The sequence below is a fragment of the Engraulis encrasicolus genome, chromosome 10 (genome assembly GCF_034702125.1).
Source record: "Engraulis encrasicolus isolate BLACKSEA-1 chromosome 10, IST_EnEncr_1.0, whole genome shotgun sequence".
Classification (NCBI taxonomy): Eukaryota; Metazoa; Chordata; class Actinopteri; order Clupeiformes; family Engraulidae; genus Engraulis; species Engraulis encrasicolus.
This window is the reverse complement of record NC_085866.1, coordinates 35799438-35825836: the sequence shown is the minus strand read 5'-3', so window position 1 is coordinate 35825836 and position 26399 is coordinate 35799438. Positions and strand designations below refer to the sequence as shown.

Below are 26399 nucleotides of genomic sequence, written 5' to 3'. Positions count from 1 at the left end.
CGGTTGATCAACACAACAACCATACAGGGTTAACCAGTTTTGTGTTCTTGATGACCTCAATGGAACTATTGACTACAAAACATTGTCACAAGGAGGATGATGGGAAGGGTATCCGTGCGGTTTATGTTGAGAGAATACAGCTGGAACAGCAGCCTGAGGGCAAACGCTAAATGAAAATCAATGAGGCGGGATTAGGCTCTAAAACAATATACTTCCTTATAAAAGAAAGATGGTCAACACCAGCCTCATATAATTGCTAGAGATGAATGAATGGAGACTGCTTGGGTATTGTACTGTGCGTGAGTGAGAGGGTGTTGTAGTAGCAGGGGTTATGTGCTTGCATGGGATGATGGAGATTGCAGATGGCAGATCGCAAAAGACCAAAGGGGATGCCTGTGACCTTTCTTTCGGGCCCCATCACTACACGCTAACAAGGATAATCTTCTCTTGAAAATGGATGTTGTTAGTCTTAAAAAGGATGGATAAGGCACTGTACTGTTACGCAGTATCCGGGTTCAATTCCAACCCCAGGACATTTCCAGATCCTCCCAAATCTCTCTCTCTCTCTCTCTTCCTACCCATCTCCTGTCATCTCTCTATTGTCCTGTAAAATAATAAGGGACCAACCACAAAAAATACTGTCTGTGTAGCGGATGGCCATCTATGTAGTGTTCTTACTGACTTGTTCCAAAAATCAATAAGCCATTGGCCCCGCTGCAATACTCTAATATAAAGATGTCACTGCTTTATTTGCTGTGCCTGAGGACATATAGCCTACTGTAGTGACAGGCAATGTGTTTTGGTGTTTTTTCCCTGTGCACGGCTCAGTCTGCACATTACCCCGGCCATGCACACCATCCACCAGGCCAAATAGCTAAGCATGACAGACAAAAAGCTTGCCGTGCATACATGAGGCAATTCCTTTGTTAGCTTTATGTGTATGTGTGCCTGTGAAAAGGGGGAGGGGCAAAGAAAGACTCAACCAAGAGAGAGAGAGAAAGAGAGAGAGAGAGAGAGAGAGAGAGAGAGAGACGGTGCAGGAGAGGGATGAGAAGAGAGTTGAAGAAAGAGAGAGAGGGAGAGGGAGAGGGGGATTATAGTGCCGATTGGCTAAAGAGGGATTTAAAAACTCAGCCCATTTGCCCTGAGCTCAGCCCTTCTCCCCCTTGCAGCATGTCCATGGCTGCCAGTGCAAGACTTCACCAGTCTATAGGTCAGTGAGTGTGTGAGAAAGATAGCGTGTGTATGTGTGTGTGTGTGGTTGGGTGAGAGAGAGAGAGTGTGTGTGAGAGAGAGAGAGAGAGAGAGAGAGAGAGAGAGAGAGAGAAAGAGGGAGAGAGAGAGAGAGAGAGAGAGAGAGAGAGAGAGAGAGAGAGAGAGAGAGAGTGTGTGTGTGTGTGTGTGCGCGCGCCTCTGCGTGCGTGCGTGCACGTGTGCCTGTGCATGCATGCGCACCCATGTGTGTTGGTGTGCTTTGCAACTCCAGTTTGTACACACAAGCCTGATGAACTTATAACGCTGCAGATTTACTTCAGTGCAAAACAGAGAGGAAAGGGGAGAGAACAAGAGAGCGCGAGTGAGGGAGAGAGAGTTAGAGAGAGAGAGAAAGAGAGAGAGAGTGGGAGGGAGGGAAAGAGGGAGGGAGGGAGGGAGGGAGGGAAAGAGGGAGGAGACAGAGGTGAGGAGAGAACTGTTCTTGTGTGCGAAAGGACCCTGAGAAAAGGAACGCTGCAAAAGAGAAAGAAAAAGGGGTGAAAAGAGGACCATCTGTAAACGCTCGGAGACAGCTGCAGCAGGAAGTAAGATGTGGCGCTGAAAATCCTTCTGTTTTGCATGCTCTTCCAGCAGGTCTTTTGTAGCCTTCTCTACTCTCTCATAGCCAGACATGTTGCAGCTGTAGTTACTTGCTGCACGTTGTGTGTGTGTGTGTGTGTGTGTGTGTGTGTGTGTGTGTGTGTGTGTGTGTGTGTGTGTGTGTGTGTGTGTGTGTGTGTGTGTGTGTGTGTGTGTGTGTGTGTGTGTGTCTGTGTCTGTGTCTGTGTCTGTGTGTCTGTGTGTATGCATGAGTTGTTGCATTATTAGTGTATGTCTTTGCGTGCGTTTCTGCATGTGCATGTGTGTTTGTGCATGTGTGTGGGTATCTGTTTGTGTATGCATGTGTGTGTGTGTGTATATGTGCATGCGTGTGCTGCGCACGTGCTCACTCCTAAGAACCGCCGCTTCTGCAACTCCTACAGTAATTACTGCCATGTTTTCCCCTTCAGCAACTTGCAGAGTTAGATCTTTGCTGGCTTCATTCCTCATGTGGCATAGAGAAAAAAATGTCTCACAACTCTTTTTCTGTTTACAAAATGATTTACTGTCTGCCTTCCAGGAAGCTGTCTAACTGTCTGACTAACTGTCAGCGTAATCTACACGAGTCAACTTTGTGTTTTAATTCGTATCATTCAGCAAACACCGTCTGATGTCTTTCGTCTGGTTTGCGCAAACTCGACATGAAATATTTAGTGTTGTTTTGCTTTGCTTTGCTTGCATATGTATCACGAGGGGTAACTTTGCAGCGTCAGGCACACCCGAAAACACACACACACACACACACACACACACACACACACACACACACACACACACACACACACACACACACACACAAAGCGTATCTGGGTTGAGGCTTATATCTTGTAGCTGCACGCTGGGCGGTTATTAATATTTACTTGGCTGTGCCCTCTCCATAATCTGGCTGTCCTTTCATTTCCTCTTCCCTCCTCAGAGCCCCCCTCGGCAGAGACACAGATCAGTAGAGAAACACCGTAGACATACTATAACTACACACTCGCAACAGTGTACCCAGACATACTATATGTCCATGTACACATTACTACACTCACTCACACACTGCCTATAGACGTAGCCTATGTCCATAGATGTATTACTACACACACTGTTAGTGGGAGCTGAAGAAGGTTCAGATCATTACATAAACACCATAGACATACCATGACTAAACACTCACAACACTGAATAGATATACCATATGTCCATAATACACATTACTACAAGCTCACAACACTGCACAGACATATGTCCATAGACACACTACACACTCACAACAAGACTGCATAGACATGTATGACCATATACACGTTAGACACACACTCTCACTGGTGGGGGTTGAAGTGAAGGGGGAGGGGGCAGAGAGAAAGGAGACACTTTAAACCTTTGCTGAGCGTATTTGTTTAGTCTGTGTGCCTCTCCATGTTACCAGCGGCTTGCTGCCGGCTGCACTGCACTTTGGACACTGTAACCTACTAAAGTCAGATGGAAGAACGTTGATATTGGAAATATTGGTAAAAAGCTCATATACAGGTGGTGATACACAGGGCAACTTTTTGAGCAATGCTTTTGGGCAACGATATTGTAATATTTTATTTGGACGAATTATCACTACAACACATTCATCAGCAGGACTTGAATCAGCAGACACATTTTCTCAATCCTTTCACTGGAAAATGAGGAGACAATCATGCCATTGCCCAACGACGTTGCTCAAGACGTTGCCCTGTGTATCATCACCTTAAGAGGTGTGGCTGAGGCAAGACATGCAGGAATCAGTAAGGAGACTCTGGATTGAGAGTGTGGGTGTGGGAGAGATAATGCACTTGAGAATGTGGGTGGGTGAGAGAGAGTGCAGTGGGTTGAGAGTGTGTGTGGGAGAGGATGCCATGGGTTGAGTGGGTGAGAGAGAGAGAACCAGAGAGCGAGAGAGAGAGAGAGAGAGAGAGAGGCAGAGAGAGAGAGAGAGAGAGAGAGAGAGAGAGAGAGAGAGAGAGAGGAGAGAGAGAGAGAGAGAGAGAGAGAGAGAGAGAGAGAGAGAGAGAGAGAGAGAGAGAGAGAGAGAGAGAAAGAGAGAGAGAGAGGGGCCCTTCAGAGAGTGCCAGTCAGTGAGTGTGAGAGTGTGTGAGAGTGAGAAACTCCAGTGTTGTGGGGCCCCAATGATGTGGGCCAACTGGCTGGTGCTCCTGTGCCACTCCTGTCAATGTGGCAGCCGATAGGGCTGGTCTGAGATTTTTTTTTTTAAACTGAGCTGGACATTTTCTGCTGAGACCAGTCCACCAGGCATTGAGAGAGACAATAAAGCATATGGCCACACGTTTAAGCCATTTAATATGAGCTATTTTGACCGCAATAGCAAAAATGCTTCATTTGAATCTGACTCAAGTTGACGTGGAAAGGCCTCTGTGTAGCAGCATGAGGACGGATCCAATTAAGGAGAAGGCCAGGCCAAAATCATCAACAGTCCACCGGGCAAATGCTGTGTATGCCCATATGGCCAATCCAGCCATGGCAGCCTAGAGGAGAGGAGTAGTAGAGTAACTTTATTAGGAGAAGAGCGGCATTCTGGGAAAACTTTTTGACAGAGCTCTTCACCTCTGGCGTGTGGCCATGGCGTTTGCACAATGGGCACGGAAGCAACATTCCAACCAGTGTGAGGTGTTTACACAGTTTCCTTAATCCGCCCATTTAAATCAAAACAACGGCAGAGCCGTGGCATGGCTGGGCCCGGAGCTCTATGTGTGAAAGGTCAAAGTAACCAAAACAGAAAAGAAACCATAGGTCTATGTAAAGAATTCACCTACGTCATGATATCGGACATCAAATCCATATAGGCCTACTGTAGGCCTATGTCAGAGGTTTTTAAATGCAAGATAATGTTAATTTAAATAAATTAATATATTGTTATTTGTACCCACTGTTTGGCAAACAATTGCACTCAAGAGCATAACTTAAGTTCTTCCTCTGTGAGAAGGCTTCCTCAATCTGTTCATTTAAATAAATGCAATTGAATTTAAAATGAACGGAATGTTCCATTCCATGTGGTGTTGACGTCATCTGATCTCACACATTACATTTACAATCTTGGGTGTTTTCTCATTTGGAATGAGACTTGTTATTTCATCATCTTGCGCTTCCATTCATCACCTATCAATCATACACTTTCCCCAGTCATTACAGTCTGAATGGATTGTAAATGCTGTTCCGTGCCAAAGCAAATATTGAGCTAAGACGTCACTCTTTCTCTTAACGCTAGACAATGGTAATAAAAAAATAAACAAGCTCTGGTCAAATATGATGAAGTCTTAATAAATCTATCCAGATAATGATGGGTAGGCGGGGGCACCAAGTATGATTATTATTACTAACCTAAAATTCAGTCTTTTCTTACGTGTCCTGTGTGAAAGAAGGTTATACACTACATCGGGATTTCAGTGCTCCAAGAATGTTTGCACTCCCTACAGGCTTTTCTAGTCTACTTTTGTTACTTTGACCTCTCATACCTGTACTGGTCAGTGTGTCCACTCTCACTCTTGCAGTCTGACTTGTTTAACCTTTGCTAGCCCCTGCTCATTAGACCCTTGGCTCTGACTGCTGGGCTGGAATCTGGAATGTGTGGCGTTTCTTTTTCCCATGGGCCTTTTCACCTCCACCAAGAGGCTGCCTCCGGGCGCTCTCTGCTTGAGGTCCACTAGAGCTCCTTTCCTTCCCCGCTCAATGATTAGGGTGCTTGCTTTCTGCTTTAGGTGGAAGACATTTCCTTCCTCCGACACAAAATGACTCCCACCAAGGAGGGTTTTTTTTTTCATCTTTGTTAAGTGACTGACTTAGAACTGAAGAGTTGAGATACAAAAGCCTCCGAGTACTATTTCCAAGTGCTAAATAATAACAGGATCCGTTGAAAAAACATTTAAATTGTACTATTAAGTATCAATTCAATCAACACATGGTGGAATATAGCCTATTTCTGTAGATTCTTGACCAATGCACCCACGGTTTCGCATCTGAACTCTTCAACTGGGAATTTGATCCAATGAGGTATTAAGCAGTCTTGGCAGAGAGGTATTAAGCCGTTTTGGCCGAGGTCTGTGTTCTCCAAGTGCCTAACCTTAATTCCTTCATTCTTGAAAATGTAGCAAATAAGCATGACAGATGTTATTGGGTTCACAGTAGTATACTGTCAGTGTAATACAACCAGTGTGTGGACAGAGAGACTTTTACAACCACCGGATACATGACAATGTACAGGTATCATTAACTGAGTCCAAAGGTTAACTAGCACCTGGCTGTTCTCACAGGCTAACAAAGATTGTGTTTTCCATCATACTGTATCCGGTGAAGAAAGAGCAAGGAGTTCACGTTCAACCATTGGATTTGTATTCATGTAATGGAGTGAATGCAGTGCCGTTGTTGGTGTTCTGTCATAGCCTGTCACTGAGTTACTGCAGTCACATGAAATGCCTGAGGCTGGGGTGTTGGTTATTGATGCAAAAAAACATTGACTTTAATCCATGAACCATGTGTCTTACCTCTCCTTAATACATCTTATTTTATTCTACACTATGTGCCCATGATTTGTGTATGGTATGTTATGCAGGGAGACCCTCTGTTTTGAGCATATTCTCTAGCCAGCCATTACTATGAAATATCTTGGTTTGGGTGGGAACTGCGTGCAATTCTCAAAGGCTTTAGAGCTTGTTGTACCAGATATCTTATTTTGTCTGACAGTGAGCCAGCTATGAGCAAACAACGGCCATGGGAAACTTGCGGCGGGCACTAGGAAAATCTCTTTAGAGGCAAAGCTATAATGTGGCTCATCTTCCATTTAAGATCGCTGGCTGATAACAACTTGCTTTTCTATAGAGATTCACTGAAAAGAGCTTATGTTGCAGACTGTTCACATCCATCACAGCATGCTTTCCCTCCCCCTAAATAGGTATTGGCCCATTCATGTCATTGGATCTAATGGATGTTTCCCAGTGCCAGATTACAGTCCAGATAACCTATATACCAAGGAGGAGTAGCCTACTTTCTGGGGGGGAGAATATTTAGGCCATTTGGATAGACTCTGCTCTAGAGAACTTTAGGTGTTCCTCTTTAGTAATTGAGTGCTATTATTTTCCAAGTCAATCAACCTTTTGTTGGGTTGAATTTTTTGCCAAGTCACAGGCTCTGGTTGGTCTGGGGAAAGCTCCGAGACACTGATTGCATTAGTATTCAGTAGTTGTAAACATTTGGGGGCCCGAGGTGAAATCTGGAGACGGAGCCCACTTGAATTAGGAGCTGTTTTCACGTAGCCGGATATTTTGAAATGTGGATTTTTTTTCTCCTGTTTACATTGATTTTGGCCTTCCGTTTCCACATAAGCAGAGTTTTTAAACCCACATATCAAAAAATCCGGCTTTAAAAATATCCCATTTAGGGGGGCGAAAACGCACCTTTTACAATGGAATTTATTTTTATCCACATGTTGCATTTCTATCTAAATAGGAGAAAAAAAAATCCACATTTTAAAATATCTGGCTACCTGGAAACAGCACCTTATTTTTTGTTAATATCTACCACAGCTGGGCTGTCTGATGGGGGCCCTTTAGAGCAGATTTGATGGTGGAGCCCAATGTAATTGCTTAGTTTGCCTGGAAAAACTGGCTATGACAGTAATTCAATTCAGCTGCAGGTTCTTCATGGCATATGGTCCTGCAACACCTAGCCTGATCATCAACTTTCAAATCTCTTCGAGACTTGGTCTGACCAAGAGCATAGCAATTAACATTTCCCAAACAGCATGGTTGCCCCGCCTCCCTTGATTTGCTAATGGTTGTTTGCTTCCCAACAAAGTGGGAGGAGTTCCCGGTTTTTCGGGAACTCAGAAAGCACCTGCATTGCTCTTGACCTGACTAGTTGCAACACTGAAGGTGTTCCGTCACTAAAAGGGCATGGCCTGGCTATGTAGAACCTCATTTGAGGTGGCCCCTCTTCATGTGACTAATTAGCATGCGTCCAGAATCCAACTTCGAGATACTGTCACCTTATGAATTGGCTGTTACCAGAATGGCAATGACCAAGTGTGCACTGTCATAGTGGTGTAGTACAATGTTAAGTTTTTTTCGTGACTATTACAGCGTCCCACTTATGGAACGGCACACATTAAGGGGCTACAAGTTCTAAGTTCTGTGAATGTCAATTCAGTGTAGACACAAGAAATCTAGGTGAATTTAAAGGAGGACATTGTTTTGTCCAACATTTTGAGTACTTTTCACTTTCCCGCGTTACGCACACTGCATGATTCCAGGCACCCAAGATAACTTGCCTTGTCATCTCACATTTAAATAGGTATTTATTATTACAGTATATCTTTCCATAGTGTAGCATACAGTACAGTAAATGACCACAGGACCGGATTTATCCACTCTTCCCTGTCACGATGAGTCAGACTAGTGAGTAGGTGTCACAGGTCTCAGTTTGCGGGTTGAGGCATTGCTCATCATGCCTGTGGTGAGGGAATATTCTGGATTCATAACTGTCAGAGGGCTAGAAGGGATGCCCATGTGATGAAACCTACAATCATTACCAAGGCAAGACCTTACAGCAAGATAAGAAACACACTGTGCATTGTATGCTGTAGGCCTATATTTATTTCTACTGTGTGTGTGTGTGTTTGTGTGTGTGTGTGCGTGCGTGCGTGTGTGTGTGTGTGTGTGTGTGTGCGTGTGTGTGTGTGTGTGTGTGTGTGTGTGTGTGTGTGTGTGTGTGTGTGTGTGTGTGTGTTCTGTATGTGGTTTAGGTGCGCTTTTTTTGAAGTGGCATAGTAGGAGTTTGGGGAAACGATTTTGATTGCTCTGTGTAACGTCTAACATGGTGTGATTGACAAAGTGCACTTTGGCTTTGACTTCGAGTACATAAACTAACCTTAGGCTTTAGCTGTAAAAAAAGAAACCTTTTGCATCGTAGCCTCTTTGTGCATGTGGTTGCCGGAAGGCCTATTAACTATTTGCTGAAAATACACATCTACATCGTAACAATATTGATATGATATTAGTGAACCCAGTAACAGATTAAGACATAGCCATTACAATTTTGGTGACAGTAAGGTGACATAGGCTCTGCGCAAAGGGGTTAAACCAAAACGACCCCTCAGACTTCGCACAGAAAACTTAAGATGAAAAATGTGTGTGTGTGTGTGTGTGTGTGTGTGTGTGTGTGTGTGTGTGTGTGTGTGTGTGTGTGTGTGTGTGTGTGTGTCTGTGTGTCTGTGTGTCTGTGTGTGCGTGTGTGCGTGTGTGCGTGTGTGTGCGCGCGTGTGTGTGTGTGTGTGTGTGTGTGTGTGTGTGTGTGTGTGTGTGTGTGTGTGTGTGTGTGATGTTGAAATATTAACACAGGGTAAAATAGACCGCAAAACAACTGGAGGAAGAGAACATAACCGGTTCTGCTCTACTTCTTTTGACAATGACTCCACTGGATCTGGAGCTGTTGTCTTTTTTTAGGGCGGTGAGGGAGAAGGGGAGAAGAGCACACTCACTTCAACATGCATTATTCAGTCCCCTACCTTCCTGACTGATGCAGTGCCAAGTAGCAAAGGCAGAGAGAGAGAGAGAGAGAGAGAGAGAGAGAGAGAGAGAGAGAGAGAGAGAGAGAGAGAGAGAGAGAGAGAAAACAAAACCTACCTGCCCTGTCCCGAGCAATGAAACAACTTGTCACTCATTACATTCTGTTCCAGGAGAAAAACATTAATGATGTAAATTAGCAGATCAAAACACTTTTTTTCCACAATACTGGCAGACAGTTGAAGAAACACTTCATCTGTCCTGAATGGTGTCACCAGTAATATCGTGCCGCACTAATGAGCAGGGTTACGAGATTTCCAAGAATACTGACAGACAGTTCATCAGGAGACACTTCATCTCTCTTCAATGAACTTGAACTTGAAACAGACGTTACCAGTAAGGCTGTGACAATATTGTATTGAACCGAGAAACTGCAATAGACAGAGTCACGATACTTCATCACGATACAAGGAGGCAGTATTTTGATACGCCCTATCAAAGTTTTGTTACTCATCAGTCCAGAAAACAATCGCATGATATGAAGTGATTGTACTTCTGAGCTTCAAATCAACATCATTATTATATTTTAACTTTTTAAAAGTATTGGAAGCCTTTGGTTACCTATTCTACCTATGAACAACCATAGTTTTTATTCATAATTTAATTTTATTATAATGTTGGCAAATGTGAAATCGTAGGGTGTATCGAACCGTAGGTTAAAAATTGTGACACAAATCGAATGGTGAGTTGAGTGTATCATTACAGCCCTATTTACCAATGATAACGTGTCACCCTTTGCTGTTTGTAGCATGCTGCTGGGTGTGCTGACGGGATGCGTGCTGGGGGCAGCTGTCGTCTACGTGCTGGTGGCCTGGCTCATCCCAGCAGCTGTGCAGCACAACGCCTGGGCCGCGCTGCTGTGGCATGATGTCATCGTGGAGCGCTTCCTGGACTTCGTCACGGGCTCCACTCGGCCTCAGGTGACTCCCCCATATACAGTTAACACACACACACATACACACATTCTCAGACACAGACACACACACACACCCATGCAGGCACACACACATGCATGCACGTTCACACACATACAGATAGATAGACAGATAGACACACACACAGAGATAGACAGCCACTAACACACACTGCCACCACACATAAATACACACACACACACACACACACACACACACACACACACACACACACACACACACACACACACACACACACACACACACACACACACACACACACACACACACACACACACACACACACACACCCATCCTGAGTGTCTAACCTGTTCTGGCCTGACATCAAATCTGGACAAAGTTCCAGATTACACTGTTCCATTTCATCCCCATGACCACCATGTTATGACAGTGTAATACACTAGCATACAGTTTCCTGTAACACATCAGACAAATGTAACAGACAGTTGCAAACGGCATTTTCTTTTCAGAGTCAAGAGCGTGTTGTTATCTTAGTTACGTAAAGTTTTGGAAGTTCTGAGTCACGCAGTAATAGGCTTGGCTTTCAGGCAGACACCTCAAAGACTTGAGTGCTCCTCAGGCTAACAGTTCACATCTATCGCAAATGATCTCCTCTCTAGCTGTGGAGGAGACACTAACGAGTCTCATTAGTATGAGATGACTGTGACAGTATAGCTTGCACACCTTTTTGAAATGCATGTCATTAGTGTGTGTGTGTGTGTGTGTGTATCGTGTGTGTGTGCGTGTGTGTGTCGTGTGTGTGTGTGTGTGTGTGTGTGTGTGTGTGTGTGTGTGTGTGTGTGTGTGTGTGTATCGTGTGTGTGTGCGTGTGTGTGTCGTGTGTGTGTGCGTGTCTGCGTGTCTGCGCATGTGCGTGTGTGTGTGTGTGTGCGTGCGCATGTGCGTGTGTGTGTGTGTGTGTGCGTGTCTGCGCATGTGCGTGTGTGTGTGTGCGTGCGCATGTGCGTGTGTGTGTGTGTGTGTGCGTACATGCGTGCGTGCGTGCACATGTGCTTGTGTGTGTGTGTGCATGCGCGCGTGCGCATGTGTGTGTGTGTGCGTACATGCGTGCGTGCGTGTCTTCATCTGTTTCATCTCCCCCTCATAGCGTCTTCTCAAAGCGGTGCAGAAGAAGGCCACCAGAGGGGATCCCCAGAGCGTCATCGCCACCATCGATCGCTTCTGCAGAGGCAGCGAATGGGCCATGAACGTGGGTGATGAGAAAGGTACAGTCAGAGAGACTGGATAAGAATAATACTCCTAGAATCTCTGGTACAGTAGTAAACCAGTGATTCTCAAACTGTGGGCTGGTGCCCACTGGTGGACCTTGACGGTATTTCAAGTGGGCCTTGACATTTTCTAAAAATCAAAATAATTTTTGTGTGTGCGTGTTGCTCTTGACTATTTAGTTGTATTGTTTTTATTGGGCCAGTGGTTGGCCCCGAACAATTGTGGAAATTTAAAGTGGTTGGGAACCCCTGTAGTAGACTATATAGGAGACTAAAGTTAATAAAAACACTATACAGTGAAGTGGGAGCAGTGACGGAGCTAGGCATTTATTGTTGTGGGCATGGGTGGGGAAGGTGTTACAGATTCTAAGGGCCCAAGCACTGACAGCACTGACAGGGGCCCTTAAGGTGGCCCAAATTCAAATCTTTCAGGGGCCCCAAAATTTCTCACATATAACTACTGAGATTGGAGTAAAGTTTCACAATGTTGGGGGATGGAAAAATAGCAGCAGTGGATTGAGGAGTGAGATTGGAGTCAATGTGAAAGTCAATGATGAAAAACATTATATTGTGAGATTGGAGTTATGTTTCACCATGCGTGGGATAAAAGTAATAGGAAAGCAGGCTAATAAGCCAACATAGACAACACATACTGTAGGCAGAAGTTACATATTCCATAACATGGGAGGTGAGAAAGGGAGAGGAGACTTTGAACTCAACAAAGATAAAGACTTAGGCCCTACGGTACTATGGCCTAAAGCAGTGTTCAAACTTTTTCAGACCGAGGACCACTTTGTCCCCCCAAAAATGTTCAGGGACCACCTGTCAATTGAACTCATTTTGACACTGCTAATTTTGATGCAGATCACTTACTTTTTATTCACATTTACAAGCCTGGCTTACTGTGGTGAAAATGAGGCTTCAGCTATGTTTAGCTTTGTAATAATGTTACAAATATAGTTTCCTGCTAGCTTGTCTTGGAAAAGTAGAAATCCCCTCGCGGACCTCCTTAGCTCTGTCGCGGCCCACTAGTGGTCCCCGGACCACACTTTGAGAATCACTGGCCTAAAGGTAGGGCATTAGATTACTATGCCAGCGACCCGAGTTCCACTCCGGCCTGGGTCATTTGCTAGTCTTTCCCTGTCTCTCTCTGCCCACTCGTTTCCTGTCCCTCTGCCACTGTCCTATCATAAAAATACAGCTCAAAAGCCCCCAAAACATCTCTCTAAAAACACCAAAACAAAGATTAAGACTTAGACACTAGTCAAGTTCGACATCTGATGGATGAAAACTGCAACTTGGGGTGTATCAGGACATAGGTGACACTAGCAAGGCTGTGACAAAGGCGTGAGAGGAAATTAGACAATTTAAATGAAATAGAGGAGATTCAGCAGATATATTCAACAAATATAATCTGCACAGAGAGTTTTGTTAGGTGATGCACCACATACTCATGTTAATGATGTGTGTCATCACAATACAATGAAGATGGAGCTGACGATGATACTACTATCATCTATGGGGCGCCGTTTGTAAAGCTGACTGTGCTTAAAATTTCTGCAACATTTTGTCACATTTAGCTTAAAACAGTGTTATAAAAATGGTGTGAATATTTCAGACTCCTCTTTTTACACATTTAGAACAATAAATGTTAAATCTAAATAATGTATCCAAATGTTAAAGATAAATGTAAATAATATATAAAAACGTTAAATCTAAATGTCAAATCTAAATAATAAATCTAAATCTAAATATTAAATATAAATCTTAAATCTAAATGTTAAATCTAAATCTAAATGTTAAATCTAAATGTTAATTCTAAATGTTTAATCTAAATGCTAAATCTAAATCTAAATGTTAAATCTAAATATTATACCTAAATGTTAAATCTAAATGTTATATCTTGTTGAATCTAAATCTAAATCTAAATCTAAATCTAAATAATAGGCCTATATCTAAATGTTAAATCTAAATGTCAAATCTAAATAATAAATCTAAATGTTGAATATAACCTTAAATCTAAATGTGATATCTAAATCTAAATGTTAAATCTAAATGTTAAATCTAAACCTAAATGTTAAATCTACATCTTACATCTAAATATTTTGATTTAGATTTCACATTTAGATTTAACATTTAGATAAGTTAAGTTACAAACACAAAAATGTTTAATCTAAATGTTAAATCTAAATCTAAATATTTATATTTAACATTTAGATTTGACATTTAGATGTAATATTTAGATTTAACATTCAGTTTTAATTTTAACATTTAGATTTAAATTCCACATTTAGATTTAAGTTTATATTTAACATTTAAATTTAGATTTATTATTTAGATTTGACATTTAGATTTAACATTTAGATATATTATTTAGATTTAGATTTAACATTTAGATATAACATTTAGATTTAGCATTTAGATATAATATTTATATTTAGATTTAATATTTAGATGTAACATTTAGATTTAGATTTAACATTTAGATTTAACATTTAGATGCAATATTTAGATTTAACATTTAGATTTAAGATTTATATTCAACATTTAGATTTAGATTTATTATTTAGATTTGACATTTAGATTTAACATTTTTATATATTATTTAGATTTATATTTAACATTTAGATACATTATTTAATTTTAACATTCATTGTTCTAAATGTGCAAAAAGGAGAGTCTGAAAAATTCACACCGTTTTAAAAACACTGTTTTAAGCTAAATGTGTCAAAATGTTGATGGAATTTCAGCTAAATGTGACAAAATGTTGCTGAAATTTTCAGCACAGTCAGCTTTACAAACGGCGCCCCATAATCATCACAATCCTCCTTCTCATCATCATAGTTTTATAAAACCTTACTTTTATGAGTGTTTCCTCTGTAAAGTATCTTGAGACTTTAGAGCACTCCATAAACAAAATGTTATTAGAGCATTTTATGATCCTATCATCAAAGCAGGATTTTGTTGAACAACTTAACAACCACGACACAAATCATACAATACTGCAGTGCACCATTCCCACTGCACTAGCTAGCGCCAGCAGACATTTCAGGTCGATGTCTCCAATCCTCTACCTGTCACACCCCATTCTAAACTCACAGGTTGGTTGAACAAGCCCTTCTCTCTTTTGGTCGACATTTCGTTTTTTCCCCCCACAACTGGAGCCAGCTAGGGGCTCTGTCTGCCCTCCACGCTCAGTGCTCTAGAGAAAGCTCTCACATTGTGGGGGACTTCACATAGCCTACACTGCTACTGTATCTGTAGTATCTAAACATCGCCTCTTTCTATTGCTGTGTACAGTATTATTAGTTACAATAATAATGGTGTCATGGATGGTGATTATTATACGTAATCACATCTACTACTAATATGACTACTACTACTGCTACTACTATTATTGCTACTACTACTACTATTGCTACTACTATTATTGCTAACTACTACTGCTACTACTACTATTGCTACTACTACTACTATTGCTACTACTACTACTGCTACTACTACTATTGCTAGTACTACTACTACTGCTACTATTACTTCTACTCATCATATAATTTATATAACATTGGTTTTATTGTTGTTCTACCTGTGCCGTCTGCATTAACAGCAGTACCTGAAAACAAAACATCAAAACAGACCATTATTATTATCTTATTATCAGGCACAAAATGAAAAAAAAACAGATTTCGTTTGAAGGCATACAGCAAGTGTACTTGAAGGAAACAATACTGCACCATTCACACTGCAGTTTCAGCCATTTGAGCTCAATGTCTCCAATCCTGCACCTGTCACACCCCATTCTTAACACGCAGGTTGGTTGAGCAAGCCCTTCTCCCTTTTGGTCGACATTTTAGTCCTTTTTTCCCACAACCAGAGCCAGCAAGAGTTCTTTCTGTCTGCTCTCCGTACTCCGTGCTCCAGAGGAAGCTGCCTCAGCCTTCAGTCATATCAAGCAGCACTGGCCTGAATGTGAAGTGAAGGATCGCAGCTGAACGCTGGGGTCATTGGGACTGCTGTTGCTTGCTACGCTTGCTTGCTTGCTTGCTTGCTTGACTGCACAGCAGCACACAGTTGTAGTGGAACACAACACACGCAACCACGCACGCACGCACAGACGCGCCCACGCACGCACGCACGCCTGCACGCACGAATGCGCGCGCACACACACACACACACACACACACACACACAGATCGTGTGTATCGAGTAGACAACCCAGTAACATACATTTGGTAGATTTTCATTCATTCATTTTTCACACATGCCCTTAAATTTGAAATGTGATCCAGAGTCTCAGTCTTTTACCAAAATTGAACAGAACTAAAACAGAGATTTAAAAAAAACCCAGCACATTCATAACAGGCACGCTGTTTTTTGGGGTTTTTTTAACAAAAGGTGTAAACATAATGATGTGCATAGGTGCGCGTGTTTGCACTGATGTTGTCCACTGTGCATTTCCTTCACTGAAAAGCAGGTATAGGATAGGGTTTCTCAACACGGGCTCTACAGCCCCCCAGGGAGCGTTAGGGAGTCGGAGGTGGGCGTTAAGAAGGATACAGCTGAGAGGAGGAAGTGCTTAGTTAGTCTAGTTTTATATTTTAAATATATTATATATATTTTAATATATATTTTAAAGTTTATATTTTGGAAGCTAATACCCAGTGTGCGGACCACTTAATCACACTGTTAACCACTTTTTGTCTGGCACCTGGATAACTGCTTTTTGGGTGCGCACCCCAACCTCCAAACATGATGAAAAACATTCCCACAGCGACTCTATTTAAACAGCATTTTTTCATGACAGTGTAGATTTTGAGACAGGCATGCCACGGGCACCGCGGAAATGACATGTTATCCTACATTGTGCACCTTGAAGGGGGCGTTAATTAAGAAAAAGGTTGAGAACCACTGGTATAGAATGTGGTAACTGCACTTGTGAAGAGCAGCATGGTCTCTATATGTCACCAAAGCTACTCATTAGCTGTGACAAGGGATAAGACCAGGGGCCTAATGGGGGTTTCATATGGAAATCAGGCCTCTTGAAGATCACAGACTTTTTGTTGGAAATTGAAATGCCATTTTCTTTACACACTTGAACTCTGTGTATGTATGCCTTTCTGTGTTTGTGTGTGTGTGGTGTGAGCATATTTGTGTGTGTGTGCGTGCGCGCGTGTGTGTGTGTCCGTCTTTGCCCGGGTGTGTTTGTTTTTTAGGGGTCATCTTGGATACGGTGGTGTGTGAAGTGAGTCCTGGCTCGGCGCTGGAGCTTGGCACCTACTGTGGGTACTCCACCGTGCGCATTGCCCGCCTACTGCCCCCCGGAGCCAGGCTCATCACGCTGGAGTTTAACCCAGATTACGCCAAAGTGGCTCGCCAGGTTATCGATTTTGCTGGATTAACGGAGAAGGTGAGGAAGGTGTCTTGCATCTCATCTGCATCTAATTTTTTCTTGTGCTGAAAATGGACAATCAAGAGGATATATTGTTTTTTTTTTTGTTAGTCTACACATTTGTGGATACTGTAGATGCACCTCCATATTTTTTATTATGTGAATTGCTATAGTTTGCTTTACATCTGTGTCACAATCATTACAATGAAAATAATTTCTAAATAGACCAAGAGGGCGTACCAGTCCATTAGATAGTATGAAAGTCAAATGGTAATAAAAGTGCTCAGGATTAATAGCACCATATGTGCCATACATTAAAAAATGATTTTACCGTCAATGCGTCATTAAAATTAATGGGGCTATAGTTCATGGGTTAGAATAGTGCCGACTCATTGGCCATTTCTTTTAAGTGCAATCAATTTAATTAGTTTTAGATTCAGTCATGAAATTATAATGTTTTTGGATCATACCTAACGCACTTTGGAACATTTTGTTCCATAATCATGCAGGCATTCTACATAGCAGTATGACTTTATACTTCTAAATGTAGCTGGTATTAATAACATAACCATGCTCTTCTGGTTCTTTAAATATACGTAATGTGCTTTATCACCCCTTGTGTGAAAAGCTGTATATCAGTACACAACATCTCTTTTTTGCACCAGTCACACAGAAACGTCTGAAGGAACTACAGTATACATATTTTAAATATAATTTGTAAAGTTTTTTTGTGATCTGGGCCATGCATGCCATATATTATTTGTAATCCCAGTCACACAACCCGTCAATCCCCATTCCACTTCAAACAATCTTGGCTCTTATCATGACTGGAAGCTGGCACAACCGTGTGTTCTCTGCTCCTCTCCACAAAGGTGCTATTGGTTGAAGGCCCCTCCGGCGACCTGATCCCCAAAATGAAGGAGCAGTACGGCATAACGACGTTTGATTTGGTGTTCCTGGACCACTGGAAAGACCGATACCTTCCCGACACGAGATTACTGGAGGCAAGAGGCTTCGTTTTTGCATCAGTTCACCATCTCATCGATGTGACATGACCTACCTTTTAAATGTCAGCAGATTTAACCACTCTAACAACTCTCCCTATTCCCTCCCTCCCAGGAATGCGGACTGCTTCGTAAAGGCTCCATCCTGCTAGCAGACAACGTTATCTGTCCTGGAACGCCTGACTACCTGGCATACATCCGAAGCAGCCCTCGATACGAGAGCAAATACTTCAAGTCTCACCTTGAGTACACAAAGGTGGAAGACGGCCTTGAGAAATCCATTTTCTTAGGCTGAATAAGCACTGCGGAAGGCACGATTTTGCCAAACGAAGGGCACAGTACCAGGGACCAAACCAACATCTTTGAAGCAACTGCCATTTCATAGATCATTGTATGGTACATGACAAAGGGACTAAATGTGAAGAATGATTTAACTATTGCAACGTAAATTGCTGATGTGCTGACGTATTAAATGAAGATTACTGTGTGTGCTTCAAATCATCCCATAAAGCTGAATGTTTGAGACTATGTTTACATTCAATGTTAAGTGTATCACTTGGCTTTTTAATCATTGTTGCTGCCATTGTACATTTTTGCTGTTTTAGCTCTATCATTATTTGCACAACACTGCCCTTTAAAGGCAAAGTGTGGTAACGGTCAACATAGAAACTGTCAAAAAGGCTTCTAACACTGCCATACCCTCATGTCAATCATGCTGTGCATAGAATAGTCATAATGCTTTTATGCACTTTTATGACACAGACAAAGGAGTGTTATAAAGTCAGTATTCAGTCTAAATCTAGTGTATTTTCTGCCTTTTGGCTTTGTATAGCAGAACTGACTGTTAATGAAAAAAATTGATTATGAGGGAACTGAATAACTGCCTGGGCAAGAGTTGAGAACTACAAGTAAAATGTGAGCTTCCAGCTCTCTTTCGACTCCACCCTTTTGGCCTTTCAAGAACTATAATACTTTAAATCCATGTGCACACCAGTCTATTGTCCATGCGTGTTGTCTTGCTTTTTTTGTATGGAAAATAAACATCTTGTATAACTTTTGTTGCATTTGTATTTAATCATTTGTATCTGCATATGATTTCACTGACACTGGTAGTTAGAAAAGCTGAAATGTGGTTCATGTTCACATAAAACCCAGCAGTCAACACTGTTATTACAACACACATGGCAAAGACTTATGCACTCCCTTTGTGTGACATGTGTACCAAAACAGTCTTTGTCAGATAAGACAGGCGAGTGTTCCATGACAAATATTCCAATGGTTTCTCCTGAGCACGGAAGTGAGATAGGTTCATCTGAAAAACCACTGGGACTGAAAAAGTTGAAGATGCAAACATATGCAAAGATGCAAAAATAAGTCAATTCAGAAGTTCATCCAAAGGTTTATGAGCGTCTTCACAGAGAGTCTGGATATAATGTGACTTACGAGGTTAAGATCCCATAGTTCATAGCCATTTTGACATGAAACTGTGTGGCAAAAGTTCAAGGGATAACCTAAATCATTCTGAAAAGTTTGAGTGACTTCACAGAGATCCCACTAGCTATTCTGTGCCCGTCCACTGTTGAAGATCTTAGCCAGTAGCGAGGTGTTGGACTGGGCCTTCTGCTGAATAGCTTTAGCCTTCTCTTGGGCCTTCTGGAGGGTCTTCTGTGACAGACCCTTATTACTGTTCTTCTTATTCTTCTTTCCTTGCTGGATCTCCTCCTCCGTGCGCCGCTGTTTGAAGTCCCAGCTCCTCTCCTCCACCGCCTCGCCCTTCTTCTCCTTCTTCTTGCGGATGCGGTCCAGGGTCTCGCTCTTCTCCACGCTGGCCAGGTAGAAGCTGGTCTCCTTCTTGGCCTGGGCGATCTCCGTCCGCATGCGCTGGTGGTACACCGTCTGCTCGTATGCCAGCCGCTCGCTCAGGTGGCACCAGTTGAACCTGTGCAGATACTGCAGCACAGAGGAGAGGGAGATGGGGGTGTCAGGATATTTTGGAAGGTTTGGACACCACTGCTGTCGCAATTGAAAATAGAATAGTAAGGAACAATTATAGCAAAGTACCAGTATATATACGTGTATATGGCCTTGTGTGTTATTAACATTTTCAAAACCACCAACAATTCGAAATTTATATGGGATGAATAAAGCTTCTCTATTCTACGAAGAAATGAGAGCAGATAACGTGTTCATCAGATCTGACAGAAATTGCCTAGCAGTGAACACTACATTTGGCTTTATTTTACAACACGTCATGGGATGCATACTGTCGTAATATCTGCAATAACGGTGATTATATACCTTCATGGCCCATAGGTCAGCGGCGAAGGTGCTCCTCTTGCGGTTTCCTATGGGGGTGTTATTGAGGGTGAGGGCCACCCTCTTGGCAATGCGCTTGTCTCTGAACTCCACCCAGCCCTCTGTGAAGTTGCTAGCTCTGCTGCCAGACTTCTTCTTCTTCTTCCTACGCACTGATTTACCTGGGGGGCAGGTGAACACACTGGTCAGGTGGAGTCGGGTAAATGGCACAAGACCGCCAAAGGGCACTGCAATTACTATTCCTCACAGCACTTTCAACCCATTTTAGCCTAAGCACTTTTTGGGAAAAGGTTGAAATAATGACATGAAATAAGTTGCATTTAAAATATAGAACTTTCATTTTACACTAGGATGTATTCATTCAGCTCTACCATATCCACATTTTTAACAAAACAGCTCAAATCACAAGAACCCTAATTCAGCGTATATGTTGCTCCAGGATTAATGTGCAGGAGTATATAATGTTAAATGTGTGTAAGTCTGTCTATGAAGATTCTCATCCACCCAGGTCAGTGCAGTCAAAAGAGTAGTTGTAGGCAACTGGCCTGGAGTTTGGTGAAATCATTCTAGTTTCCATGTAAGGCCAGAATGAACTGTACGCCGATGAGTCTGAGGAAGAGCTGTAGAGGCCCGAAACGTCACGAAAATAAAAAAGGATTAAAAGGGAGCGCATCAGTGTGCGGTTCATCCTTGCCTTATATTGAGCTTTACGTTTTGACCCTGCACTCGGCTAAAATGGATGTGTGTGAGATTTGACTGGTTTCCCACATCAGAATTACAACTGAAGAAGTCAAAGAAGATGACAAGACAGGTCTTCAAACTCCAAAAAAGTCCAATTGCCTGCAAATTAACTCAACTTAAACTTCAACGGTAAGTTGTGTGTGCACTGCAACAGCTGCAATATGATTTCTTATTACTTGAATTGTAATATTAATTCTTGTAGTATGACTGAATTGAAATATTAGCTCTTACTTTCAGGCATTAGGAAAATTCTCCCGATTTCTCCGTAAGCACTGAGCATGGTCCGCAGGTATCTTGGCCGCAGCCTGGGAGGGATGTGTCCGATATAGATTATTCCCGGCATAGTCTTCTTGCCCTTTTTCTGTGTCTCCTCCTCTTCCTCCTCCATAGGCTCTTCCTCTCCTTGGTCCTCTTCAACATTTGCTATATCAGCCTCTTCATCTCCATCATCCTCATCGTCCACCTCTGAGCCACTCTCCTCATCCTGACCACCACCGCCGTGGTCCTCTGCTGAGATCACAGTGTCATTGGCATCTTCTTCACCTGCCTCTGTCTTTAACTCTGCTACTTCCTCATCATCATCACTGGTTGCAGCTAGAGTCACTTTCACATAAGATGTCTTTTCTGACGTCATTGTGAAGAAAAAACAGGGAATACCTAAACATAGTAGTAGATAAACAAACATGTGTTTAGGAGGCAAACAGTTCAGCAACTCCCACCAGCAAAGTTAACATGGAGTAAGTACATATAGCTGGGTCTCTTAGCGTCCAAAAAGGGCCTAATCGTTACGCGCTGGATAGAAGCACCAAAATCGGTGTAGACCTTCCTTAGGGTGTTCTCCATCATTTCAGAAGGGGTGCCCCAAATTTCAATGTCATTAAGGTCATTTTTATGGGGTAAATCCAAGATGGCTGCCCAAAACCAGCCAATAGTAGTAAAATGCTGTACTGCCTGGACATAATGGTGTTATGGGCCAATCCACCTATTTGTGTGTGATGTATACAAACTGAACTTTGAAAATATGTGCAAAACTTACCATAAAAACAATGTTATATATGTCTTATTTAGATTCAAAAACAGGAAAATCATAAAAACCATGGTCAGAATGAGATCACTCTACAATTGAGAGCTCATTTCTGGGCATTTAGCTATTGAACCAACATTCATTAAGAGTTTTAAAAATTTGCAGTGAGTCATATCTATAACATCCAAAAAGAAAATTGTGGTTAGAAAGTTTAGGGGAGAAGAGATAAACCCTTGAACTGGGCCACACATAACTGTCCCAATGTTAGCATGCTAGCATTAGCAGGTTCAGACACTCAGTCTGCTCTTCAGATAAAGATGGCAAACAATAATTTTAATCCCACTTTCACATGCGCGCGCACACACACAAACTACTACTACTTCCTTAGGACCCCCTGTCCCCCTCAATGATTTAACCCTAGGAGTCCAACTGAAATATATTCATATCATTCAAGTCAATAATACATGTACATATCAAGTGTCAGTGACAGCTGTCAATCAGATATGTATATCGCAGTCCTAAGTGTACAATGGAGTGATAAGGGCATTTGTGCTTAGGAAATTATGAATAATCAATATGCAATACACCATCCATACAGTATATTGACAGATACTTTGTTTTAAAAGAGCAAAATGGTAACATGTCTGTTTTTCCATCTACTTTTGGCTTTAATCTAGATGACATGTTGGCTACCTAACCACTTAATTTATTGTTTGCTCGTTATTTTTTATTTGTGGGTGTGGTCCTTTGTTTAAAACATGTCTGCCTGCCTTCCCTCTCTCACATAGACTACTAAAATAGTCTTTCAAAAACTTAAAACAACAGCATGTGGAAATCCTATTGGCTTTGGAGGGCTAAAGTCTATAAGACCATACTGTACTCTACTGTATTGCACTGTACTGTACTCTACTATACTGTACTGTACTGTACTGTACTGTAATGCAGTGTTTCCCAACCAGGGGTACGTGTACCACTAGGGGTACGCGAGCATACTGTAAGGGGTACGTGAAAAGTGTGAACTATGGAGCATAGTGACATTGGGATGGAGTAAAAGATAGTGAGGGGGGTACTCATGGTATGGCAAAAAGGCTTAGGGGGTACGCAGGACAAAAAAGGTTGGGAAACACTGCTGTAATGTGATATACCGTACTGTACTCTACTGCACCGTGCAGTATGCTACTGTACTGTACTGTACTTTATTTTACTGTACTGCACCGTACTGTATGCTACTGTACTGTACTGCACCGTACTGTATGCTACTGTACTGTACTGTACTATACTGCACCGTACTGTATGCTACTGTACTGTACTGTACTATACTCTACTGTACTTTATTATAGTGCACCATTCTGTATGCTACTGTACTGCACTCCACGGCACTGCACTGTACTGTACAGTCCAACTATAGAACTGAAACATTTAGAGCGGTGGTGCTCAAACTGTGGTACGCGTACCACTGGTGGTACTTGAGACATCTCTGGTGGTACTTGGAATGCCATTATGAACCTCTCCTGTACTGACTGGCAAAAGTGAATATGGAAGGCCTTTACTGCGATATTCTAATGTTGGTTTTCAAGGTGGTACTCGGAGAGCTCAATATTTTCTCAGGGGGTACTTCACACAAAAGGTTTGAGAACCACTGATGTAGAGCATTCTGAGGACATGTACAATATTATGCAAAAAGGTGTAGTGGGAATGAGTTATGTTACTGTTACCACTCAAAATCTTGAAGGTTAAAAAAAGTCTTGTGGCATTTTGTTTGGGGGGGGGGGGGAGGGGGTATGATCAACTATTCTTCCGCCCAGACTATTTATGTGCCTTGCATATCAAGAAAATGAGTCCAGGTAATGATTTAATTTCATAGTATATACCATATGAGAAGTGTTGTTCTATATAGATATTTCTCCTATGGGTAAGGGTGGCAAAAGACCTACAGTACATGTTGTCCATCAGCTGTCAGTTTTGATAGCTAATACAACTTTTGACACAAGTACTAGGTGAGGACTTGTCTGCAGATAAACATTTTTTTTATCTCTGTCTTCTAACTCAACATACACTAAGAAATCATTCCCATTTAATTTGAACTGAAGCCATACTACATGTAGGCCTATATTGAGTAATCTGTAATGCCATTCTAAAGATGACTGAAATGCTCTCACAATATGCACTTGTAAAAATAAAGAATTAGGTGATCTTATGGGGTTCTTCATACATATGGAAAGGTCCTGTCCTTTACCCTCTCTCATACAAATAAAATATGTATATCTGTTATGGAAATTAGAGGATGGAGAACCTGCTACCTAGGGCATCTTGCACTGACACTATCCCATTCAAATCGAGCATTAGCAGCAGTCTATTCTCACCATAGTTTTAGTGTTAGCAATGCTCAATTTATTTCAGACCAAGAATCTTCTCAAATCGTTCACAATGTTACATACTGTCAAGCACGTAAGCACAGACTCACCCATACTTTCACACTATGTACATTTTGTAGTTTTATCAATCTGGTCTAGCAGGCTACCCTTGCTTCATCTCTTCTGAGGACTATATTAACATTGTCAGCTAAGTATAATGTCATGTAATAACAATGTAATGCGTTACCAACATGACATATTGTATATGACACGGTTGACATTTTTTTTCAAGGGGCACCCCTTCTAGGATGTCTTCAAATCAGTCAAGGAACACGTGTACCGAATTATATGCTTCTATCCAGCGCGTAACGATTTCTCGGCTTAGAGCCCCTACTAATAGTAATTGTTCATTCATCATTATTACAAAACAAACCATCAGGCTGCTCTATTAGAAGATGCACCTCTGGCTCAAAGTTAACAAACCCAGAGTGGCTGGAATTGGAATAATCTAGCAGTTGCACTAAAAAGACCATTATTATGCCCCATGAAAATGGGAAGGGGCTGTGCATGCTGGACAGTTATGAGTTTGTTTACACAGCATTCGAGATTACCTTTCAAGAACAGAATCAAAGCTCCTATCAGGATCGCAGAACAGACAATCATGTTAGTTAGGCTACTGTATGGCGAGGCATTGGCAGAGTAAATGCAACCAGCAAAGACAATACGTTTGTTAACCAGCCATTTCACTAGATTGATTGCATTAGCATGCTACATAACAAGACAGGCTAACACAGTTCTCTTAAAAAAGTATTACGTTGGTTTGAAGGCGTTTCTTATTCTGACGATATGGCTAAACCCCACTGTGTTAGAAGAGTTGCATACCTTAATAGTTAATTTATAAAGTGTCATCTGCGGTAAGTCTTCTTGGAGCTGTGTCACTTCTTCACTCCGTGCGTTTCACAGCCCAGAACAACACGTGTGTTGCTCGAACCCTGCGCATGCGCTCATGATTTCGGGGCGTGTTCAGAGACACAGCATTTCCGCTGTCTGACAGCTTCCCACTGATACTTTGTAGCAAGACCTGGCAAATGTTTGCTACATTGTTGCAAATGGTCACCGCAGATAGGCCTACTCTATTTATGTGGTTAAAAATAGCAGAAGTGTCTGATGTTACATAGGCTATTTATTTAGAAATGTTTTGTATGGTTGGATTTGGATGCTTAGTTTAGTTAGGCATATATATGGAAGGATAACAGCATCAAAATGAGGGCCTTGTGAAGTTCTACCACGCCAGCAAAATTCAAAAAGAGAGAAGTTTCTCTGAAGGCAATACAGTCGAGTGTTTCGATCATCACCTGATTGACTTAAATAGGCCTACTAAAACCACAACTGAGAAGGAGACTGACCAGAGAGGAACGGAGAGAGAGAGAAAGAGAGAGAGAGAGAGAGAGAGAGAGAGAGAGAGAGAGAGAGAGAGAGAAATGGAGAGAGAAAGACAGATAATGTAGAGTCATAAGGTCAACGTAGGTTAGGACCAGGATTCTTAGATGTGTAAGGTCCATAGTGGCTGGGCCTATCATAAGTCATAGATAGTCACACAGAGATTGGGCGCTCAGGTGCGGCCCCTGGTGGCATCAGGGGTGAGGAAAAACTCCCTTTCGCTTGATTCATAGTTTGTGAGGGGGAAAAAAAGCTCAGTGAGGTCTGAGAAAAAAGACCCCCTGTAGTCAGGAAGAAACCTCAGGCAGAGACCAGCGGCCACCTAGGGGAGCCCCCTGCCAGGGCTGGATTGCGAGTAGTAAGGGCGCTGCGGCGGCTGGGACACTATGACGCCTTGGCAGCTAGGAGTTGGCAAGGATGAAGAGGTGGGTCTTCAGCTGCTTCTTAAAGGAGTCGACGGAGGTGGCTGATCGGATCTCGATGGGGAGGGCGTTCCATCTCTTGGGCGCATAGCAGGCAAACGCGACGTC

At 42.2% G+C, this 26399-nt stretch overlaps 2 protein-coding genes across 2 annotated transcripts; one reads left to right on the top strand and one right to left on the bottom strand.

Moving 5' to 3' along the window:
* The first annotated feature begins 1681 nt into the window (after nucleotides 1–1681).
* Nucleotides 1682–19051, top strand: comta (catechol-O-methyltransferase a). Its single transcript, XM_063208727.1, has 6 exons — nucleotides 1682–1799; nucleotides 10186–10357; nucleotides 11481–11598; nucleotides 16815–17008; nucleotides 17863–17994; nucleotides 18110–19051. The coding sequence occupies exons 2-6, from the start codon at nucleotides 10187–10189 to the stop codon at nucleotides 18287–18289; spliced, it is 795 nt and encodes a 264-aa protein (XP_063064797.1). The 5' UTR covers nucleotides 1682–1799; nucleotide 10186; the 3' UTR covers nucleotides 18290–19051.
* On the bottom strand, nucleotides 19040–25463 carry abt1 (activator of basal transcription 1). The gene is made up of 4 exons (XM_063208726.1): nucleotides 25312–25463; nucleotides 21283–21708; nucleotides 20293–20471; nucleotides 19040–19944 (listed from the first exon to the last, which is right to left on the bottom strand). Exons 2-4 carry the CDS (start codon nucleotides 21683–21685, stop codon nucleotides 19549–19551), a joined length of 978 nt encoding a protein of 325 aa, XP_063064796.1. The 5' UTR covers nucleotides 21686–21708; nucleotides 25312–25463; the 3' UTR covers nucleotides 19040–19548.
* Between the last annotated feature and the right edge of the window lie 936 nt (nucleotides 25464–26399).

Coding starts and splice junctions, on each gene's coding strand:
- comta (XM_063208727.1), top strand. CDS start 10,187: ATGCTGCTGGGTGTGCTGACGGGATGCGTGCTGGGGGCAGCTGTCGTC. Junction 10,358..11,480: donor CGGGCTCCACTCGGCCTCAG/GTGACTCCCCCA, acceptor TCCCCCTCATAG/CGTCTTCTCAAAGCGGTGCA. Junction 11,599..16,814: donor GAACGTGGGTGATGAGAAAG/GTACAGTCAGAG, acceptor TTTGTTTTTTAG/GGGTCATCTTGGATACGGTG.
- abt1 (XM_063208726.1), bottom strand. CDS start 21,685: ATGACGTCAGAAAAGACATCTTATGTGAAAGTGACTCTAGCTGCAACC. Junction 20,472..21,282: donor AATTTTCCTAATGCCTGAAA/GTAAGAGCTAAT, acceptor CCTGCCCCCCAG/GTAAATCAGTGCGTAGGAAG. Junction 19,945..20,292: donor CTGACCTATGGGCCATGAAG/GTATATAATCAC, acceptor TCTGTGCTGCAG/TATCTGCACAGGTTCAACTG.